General features: G+C 41.1%; 1 protein-coding gene across 1 annotated transcript; it reads left to right on the forward strand.

Annotated features, from left to right (window-relative positions):
- Positions 1 to 1,267: 1,267 nt before the first annotated feature.
- LOC112234535 (zinc finger protein ZIC 5-like) lies at positions 1,268 to 6,395 on the forward strand. The gene is made up of 2 exons (XM_024402701.2): positions 1,268 to 2,496; positions 4,203 to 6,395. Exons 1-2 carry the CDS (start codon positions 1,434 to 1,436, stop codon positions 4,640 to 4,642), a joined length of 1,503 nt encoding a protein of 500 aa, XP_024258469.1. The 5' UTR covers positions 1,268 to 1,433; the 3' UTR covers positions 4,643 to 6,395.
- Positions 6,396 to 7,269: the final 874 nt, after the last annotated feature.

Here is a 7,269-nt window from a genome sequence, read left to right on the forward strand (position 1 = left end):
CCTTAGATTTCGAAAGTAATTTTGTAAAAATAAATTGATAGGTCTTAAAATATAATAACGTTTACCTCATCTCATCAATGAATTTAATACAATGTATGTGTAATTTGTTCATCAAATGTTGGCTAAAGACTAAAAGATGGACATGATTTTTATATGCAACATGTTTAACTTGTGAAATTTGGCACTCTGCACGGTGTGTAGCCTACTTTAAATGAATTCATTGGCATCCATTTCAATAATACAATTCATAAATCAACTCTTTTCTCTGGCAAACACTTGTCTTGTACTGATAAAATATTCCATTCTTTCTACAGAATGTGCTTGTAGGCTATATCTAAGCAACATGTATACCTCCATATATTAGCACAAATAAAATCACAATATTCCGACTTTGCTTTATGCACGGATTGTTGAACAGTATTAAACGATATCCAGTTGTACTCCTTGACACTTGCACAACTTGTGCATTACTGTATTAGGCTACTGGTGTATAAAGTTGCAATAGCCTAACTCAATAAATCAGAAACGTAACATGGACAGACGTCAACTGCATAGTAGGCCTGCATGTCACACATATCAAGTGGACATTTTTCTAGCCTATTTATTTTAAAGGGGAAATATGCTATGGTGGTAGGCTTTATAAAGTATGATTGTATGCACATAAAAACATGCATATTGTATACTACATAAATAAATACAGATAATAGACACTGAATTTGAATCACTACTTTGAAGTGTTGTGGACAATGCGCAATTTCAAGCTTCCCCTATGGGCGTTAGTCTCGAGTACAAATAAGTTGTTTCAGACCATGGCTTTAAATGTATTTGATTGGCTAATTATCTCCATTATTATTTATTTGTATGAATTTAATTTGACCTGAATAAAAGTCCACGTATTTGAGTTATGCTGAAAAAAAGGTGTTTTCCACATTGGGGTTACGCCAATCACTGGAAAAGAAAAATAAGAAATGAACGTCTGTATAGCCTACTGTAGACGTCCTACATTGTATCCACATGCGCCAGCCCCCAGTAAACACCGAGGGCATAAACATATTTACTGGTAACTTCGTGAGTAGGCCTACAACATTTTGGAGTCAACAGCGATAAAGAGAGCGAGGGGGCGGAACCCCGCTGAGCCCCTGCGCTGAACTACAGCCAATCGCTTCGTTCTCTTAACTGCCAGTCACCTAAATCCGTCCAATACCCGCAGTGCCATTTCTAAACTGTATTCCCTACTGCGTCCTCCAACTGTTGTATGTTCTGCCAATCGCTTGAGGACAGAGTGGGAAAAGGAACAAGCAGAGTTAGAGGCAGGACAAAATAAGTTATATAGACCGCTTATATACATATATTTTAATGTTTTAGAAAATCGCGGTGGCGGGGGGAGAAACAATAGTGGTGAGAGTGGATGGACTTGACAGTGTTAGTTAGTAATGGAGTCCCCTTTGAGCAAGAGGAATCCAGCGATAAGATTAGCGGATTTGGCAGCGACTCAACCTCTTCCTCATCAGAATATGACAGGCTTCCCGGGGCTAGGGGGGCATCACCCTCACTCCCACCATGCTCACCACCACCCTGGAGAGATGGGCAACGACCCCGGAGTGGCACTCACTCCATTTGGACCCGAGCACATGGCACAGACAAATGCTCTCAAACTTAGCCCCTCTCAGCATATTCAGAGCTATCCTGAAGCCCAGACCGTCGCAGTGGCAGCAGCATCCTTCACTTCTACTCAGACCACAGTTGGTTACCCCGTGGCTCCTCACCCAGGCTACTCTAACAGCAGGGACTACATCCTCAGGAGAGAACTCTCAGCTTCGGCTATGCATGCACTTGGCGACCAGCATAGTTCAGCCTCCTCCCCTCATCACCATGGCATGTTCATCTCCCCAACAGGTGCTTATGGGCATGCCGAGACTTGTGCCCTTCCACTTTTCTCTGGACTCCACGACCAGGCAGCACCAGGTGCCCACCACCACCACCATCACCATGCCCTCAACGGGCAGATGCGTTTGGGTCTACCGGGGGACATCTACGGCAGGCCAGAGCACTTCGTCCACAGGCCCGAGCATTATGGACCTTCTTCCCTCCACAGCTACAACTCCATGAACCTCAATGTGAACATCGCTTCTGCTCCTCACGGAGCCGCGGGGGCGTTTTTGAGATACATGAGGCAGCCCATCAAGCAAGAGTTAATCTGCAAATGGATTGATCAAGAGCAAACTTCAAAGAAGCCCTGCTCCAAAACTTACAGCACCATGCATGAGTTGGTCAACCATGTCACCGTGGAGCACGTCGGGGGACCGGAGCAGAGCAGTCACGTCTGCTTCTGGGAGGAATGTCCACGCGAGGGGAAAGCTTTTAAGGCGAAGTACAAACTAATAAACCACATCCGAGTTCACACGGGAGAGAAACCCTTCCCTTGTCCTTTCCCCGGCTGTGGAAAAGTGTTCGCTCGCTCTGAGAATCTAAAGATTCATAAAAGGACACACACAGGTCAGTGAAAGTGCGCCTGAATTATTTTAGAGCTGCATCAAAAAACTGAAATAGATATCTTTAATCATAGTAGATTAGAAGCTTTGACACTGTTAAAGAAACTTTTCGTTGTAGACAACAAATATGTATTGTAAAAAGTTCAAATTTTAACTGCTGGCGGGCATCTGGTGACCATGCGTAAAAGTAACGGGAACGAGATTTAATCGAATAGAACTAACTATTCATACAGTCGAGCCAAGGCATCGCCTGATTTGATGTACAGTTTCTGAAACATAAGCTTGTTAGACATTGAACTAGACGTGGGTGGTTATGCCATATGTTTTGTGAACCTTGCTTACGTATTTCCAAGTGAGTGAATACCAGGTGTATTCCGTAGAAGACGTTTACGCCTATATGGCTCATGTTACTGCTATATCGAATCGTCGCAGCAGAAAAAAACATCATCTCAATCTCTATGTACTGATTTTATACGTTACTATATCGAGCTCCGGGTGAAAATGAAACCATATATTTTTGGTTGAAGTTATAACAGTTTTAGACTGTGTTATAGGCTGATGATAACCACATCGAAACTTGACTCACAATCATTTCAGGCTGAAGATAAACAACAAAGCGAAAATGGGCCACTGGGGCTTGCTTTTCTTCCAAATTGATATACAGTAGCCTAGAACTTGCCATTAAAGGCCAACAACAGCAATGGCGTTAATGCAAGACAGTCTAAACACGTGTAGTATGATGCAATACAGTATGCAAAGCCGCGCGTGTTATGTTACCGAATAGCCTGCAAAGCAGACCAACTTTCCAACTTATAACTCACACGACTACTTATTCAAGATGAAGCCAGTATGTCATTAAGGGCTGGCCTGTTTGGAAAGCAAATGGCTCCCAAGACTGGTGTGTGCCCAGAGGGAAGGGGCTGCCCCAACACCATGTCCATGCTTTGAAGGCATGAGATCTTGATAGCCTGGTGTATGATTTTTATATTTTGAATCGTCCATTTTACAATCATAAAATATTTTTACAATACATGCATTACACCATATAGGATTATCTTTATAAAAAAATACATTCATTTAGGCCTACAAATGCACTTGTTTCCTCATTACTAAGCTACACATTTCCCCCACGCCTTCACGCAGAATAGCCCACGGGCCACCCTATGTTTCATGTAAGTGAGTCAGTCAGGAACATGCCTAGTACATGTGGGAGAGGAGTGGCGGCGGGTGTAGATGTATAATAGATATGGTATGTCGGACAGGAAGCCCTTGCGGCAGAATGGGCTGCCACACCGACCATTTATGGAGTAATTACTGCGGGAAGTGGTATGTTACCAGGCAGTTAAGCGATGGATTCAATTATAGTCCTAGTTTGGGTAGAGCATGTGTACGTTCCTGTTGAATAAGTGGAAAAATCCATAATAGTTTGTATAGGCCAAATTAAAAGGAATTGACATTGCTGTTTGCTGGGAATATATTGTATGCTATAGATTTGATGCCATAAAAATGGTTAATGATCCCATCCATTTGGTAACTTTATTATTCTCCTTGGACTTTGACGAAATGTTTTTATAAAGGCCAATATAAAATGTCTTCATCATGTTTTTGAAACACAAAGTGCACATTATGTTATGGTACATGCACCCTTTCCGGAGAGTTATTGGATATGAATAGCCTAATGATAAATGTCTCCATCTCCATCTCTTCCAGGAGAGAAGCCTTTCAAGTGCGAGTTTGACGGCTGCGACAGGAAATTCGCCAACAGCAGTGACCGGAAGAAGCACTCCCACGTCCACACGAGTGACAAGCCTTACTACTGCAAAGTCCGAGGCTGTGACAAGTCCTACACGCACCCCAGCTCGCTGCGAAAACACATGAAAGTCCATTGCAAGTCGCCCCCGCCCCCTTCCACCAACGCTTCGTACCATTCCTCTACAAACCTTCTCAGCGCGCCCCTTTCTCCTGCCTCCGAACCGCACAGGAACCGGTCAGCAAATCTCTCGCCTCAGGTTACCAACCTTAATGAGTGGTACGTGTGCCAGGGGAGCGGGGGACCCAACCATCTCCACACCCCATCCAGCAATGTGCCAACGACGGACTCGGAAGAGGAGGACACTTTCAGAAATTCAGACCCAAGGACAATGCTCTAATGTTTACAAACAGAAGAAGAAAAATAATTGCCCACATTGTCTCTCAAATGTGTATATGTGTAGTAGCCTAAACGCTTCGAACACACCGACAGTGTTTTGCGCAAAATAAGACGCAGCATAATCTGGATATGTATGCAACAACAGTTCAACATTCACCTTCTGCTACCATTACTGTCAAGCTGTAAACACATACAGTTTGACCCACACGTTCGATAAATCAACGTATGCACCAAACCGAACGCACTGCAACTGCCTCTGCAACGCAATGCTGCAAGGCAAACGCAGCGTTTCATTGGAAATGAATGTAATTCTGTTGTACCAAAATGCAACGACACTGTCAGTGTGATCGAAGCGTAAGACCTAATAAGTGCATGAGGACTGTACTGGCTGTAAGCATATCAATTGGACTTTATATGAAGCAAGAAATAGCGCCGCGGATGTCAGATGATGAATAACAACAACTGCCTTTAAAACGTGCCCTCTTTGTTTCCTTTCTAAAGAGCTGAATGTATCGACATATCAACAAGTCTCAACATAGAAAAGCTACAATCACCAGTATTATTTGAGAAAAGGAAATCATATATATTAAAAGGACCAAGAGAAGCCTAAATATAGGCTACTGGAAACATAAATACAATGTAATTCGTAAGGATAAAAGCCTTTGGAAAAACACCTACATAGCCTACATATGCGGGCTACATTTACATGCATGCATCTTTTAACATGATTAAGTCATAAGTTCTTAATTATGCTTACATTGACATTGTCCATATGATCGCAACCCCTCGAAATGTAACATGTCTTATTCGTCAATGTCTAATCTCAGACAGAAGGGAGAAAACAGACGTTGTTGCTCACGCAAAGTACATGAGCCTTGAACACTAAACATCCCAAAATGGTGGAGTTGCATTTCATTGTTCTTCTGAATACCTCACAGTAGATGCAAGAACTAATGTAAACATCCAATTGAATTTCGAACACCTGCAGAGAGCGAGAGACATGTCGCACACACATGACCCAATTAAGTCATAAATAGGAATCAAAATAATAATAGCAAACAGCTAAGTGTCTTAAAGGGTTCATATGTAGTTTTGATATTAATACAATGACTAAGTTAGGATATATATTTTTTGTCCTAGGCTATTTATGAAGTATTTAAGACTATATTTGATGCAAAAAAATTACACCAGTGTTTTTCACTCGTTAAAGAGTAGCCTACGAATAAGTCCTTCGAGACCATAAATATGTACACTGACAGATTTTGTCCCTAACGGTCGGATTTGTATATAGTTGTATTATTGCTCGTGATTGTTGTTCTTAGTCTTAATTACGAAGAATGTTGTTTTGTACATTGTAATTTATTTGCTGGTATTAATGTTGTAATGGATTTACAGAGACACCAAAGAATAATAATATACATTTTGGTGAATAAGTAGTAGCTTACTGATTGATGCTTTTGATCTTGTTCTGTAAAAGAAAAAGTATTATTCTTTACTTGAATATAGGCAGTGTAAAGTAGTATTCTTTACTTGAATATAGGCAGTGTAAAGTATTATTCTTTACTTGAATATAGGCAGTGTAAAGTATTATTCTTTACTTGAATATAGGCAGTGTAAAGTATTATTCTTTACTTGAATATAGGCAGTGTAATGTGAAACGTCCCTCCTCTCGCATGCCCTTTGCAGTGACTGTGTTTTTCTCTATGAGGTGCGTGGTGCCGTTGGTTATGTTGGATAAAAAGTGATGAAACAGCTATGATTGTGCAGACCCTTGATGTTCGTGATCCAATTGACAGTATAAATTCAAGCTAGAGCTGGATAAACACACAAGGCCGAGTTAATAGGTGTTTTTTGGTTTACATAAATTTATTGTTTCTTCGTTGAATTCAGGAGGCCTGCCAGTGCCGGATGCCATTCCTTAAACATGAAGATATATAAATGTACTTGTTTACATGCAGTAAATGCAACTACTGGTAAAATCAGTTGTTTTATTTTTTTTATTTAACCTTTATTTAACTAGGCAATTCAGTTAAGATTTTTAACAATTTTTATTTAGTTAACAATTTTTATTTACAATGTCGGCTTAGGAACAGTGGGTTAACTGCCTTGTTCAGGGGCAGAACGACAGATTTTTACCTTGTCAGCCCGGGGATTCGATTTTCGGTTACTAGTCCAACGCTCTAACCACTAGGCTACCTGCCGCACCTTGTAAAGCTGTTATCACATTAGTATAGCCTACAGAAGATCGAAGTAACTTAGGCTCCAAACACATTGCAAAAGAAAAATACATAATTATTGACGGTTAAAGTTTTCACTATTGAGTGGTAACTCACATACAACAGGCCCAAGAAGGGGCTGGCATAAATAAACCAATCAGAAGGGCAAATGGGGAAACGTATATCCCCTTAATGGGTCTCTAAAAAGTGGGACAGCACAAGCAACCGAGGCATGAATCATTCATGGTAAAAAAGACAATAGAAAAGATCTGACAATACGCAGGACCTTGTACGAAGTATATAAAACAAGTCCCCGTCTTATTTCCTCCATTAAAAGGCACAATCTCACTTTAAACGTCGCCCCTGTCCAATGTATAGAATTCAAATTGACCAAAGCGAGTTCTGCACCACT

The sequence above is a fragment of the Oncorhynchus tshawytscha genome, linkage group LG03, assembly GCF_018296145.1.
Source record: "Oncorhynchus tshawytscha isolate Ot180627B linkage group LG03, Otsh_v2.0, whole genome shotgun sequence".
NCBI classification, from domain to species: domain Eukaryota; kingdom Metazoa; phylum Chordata; class Actinopteri; order Salmoniformes; family Salmonidae; genus Oncorhynchus; species Oncorhynchus tshawytscha.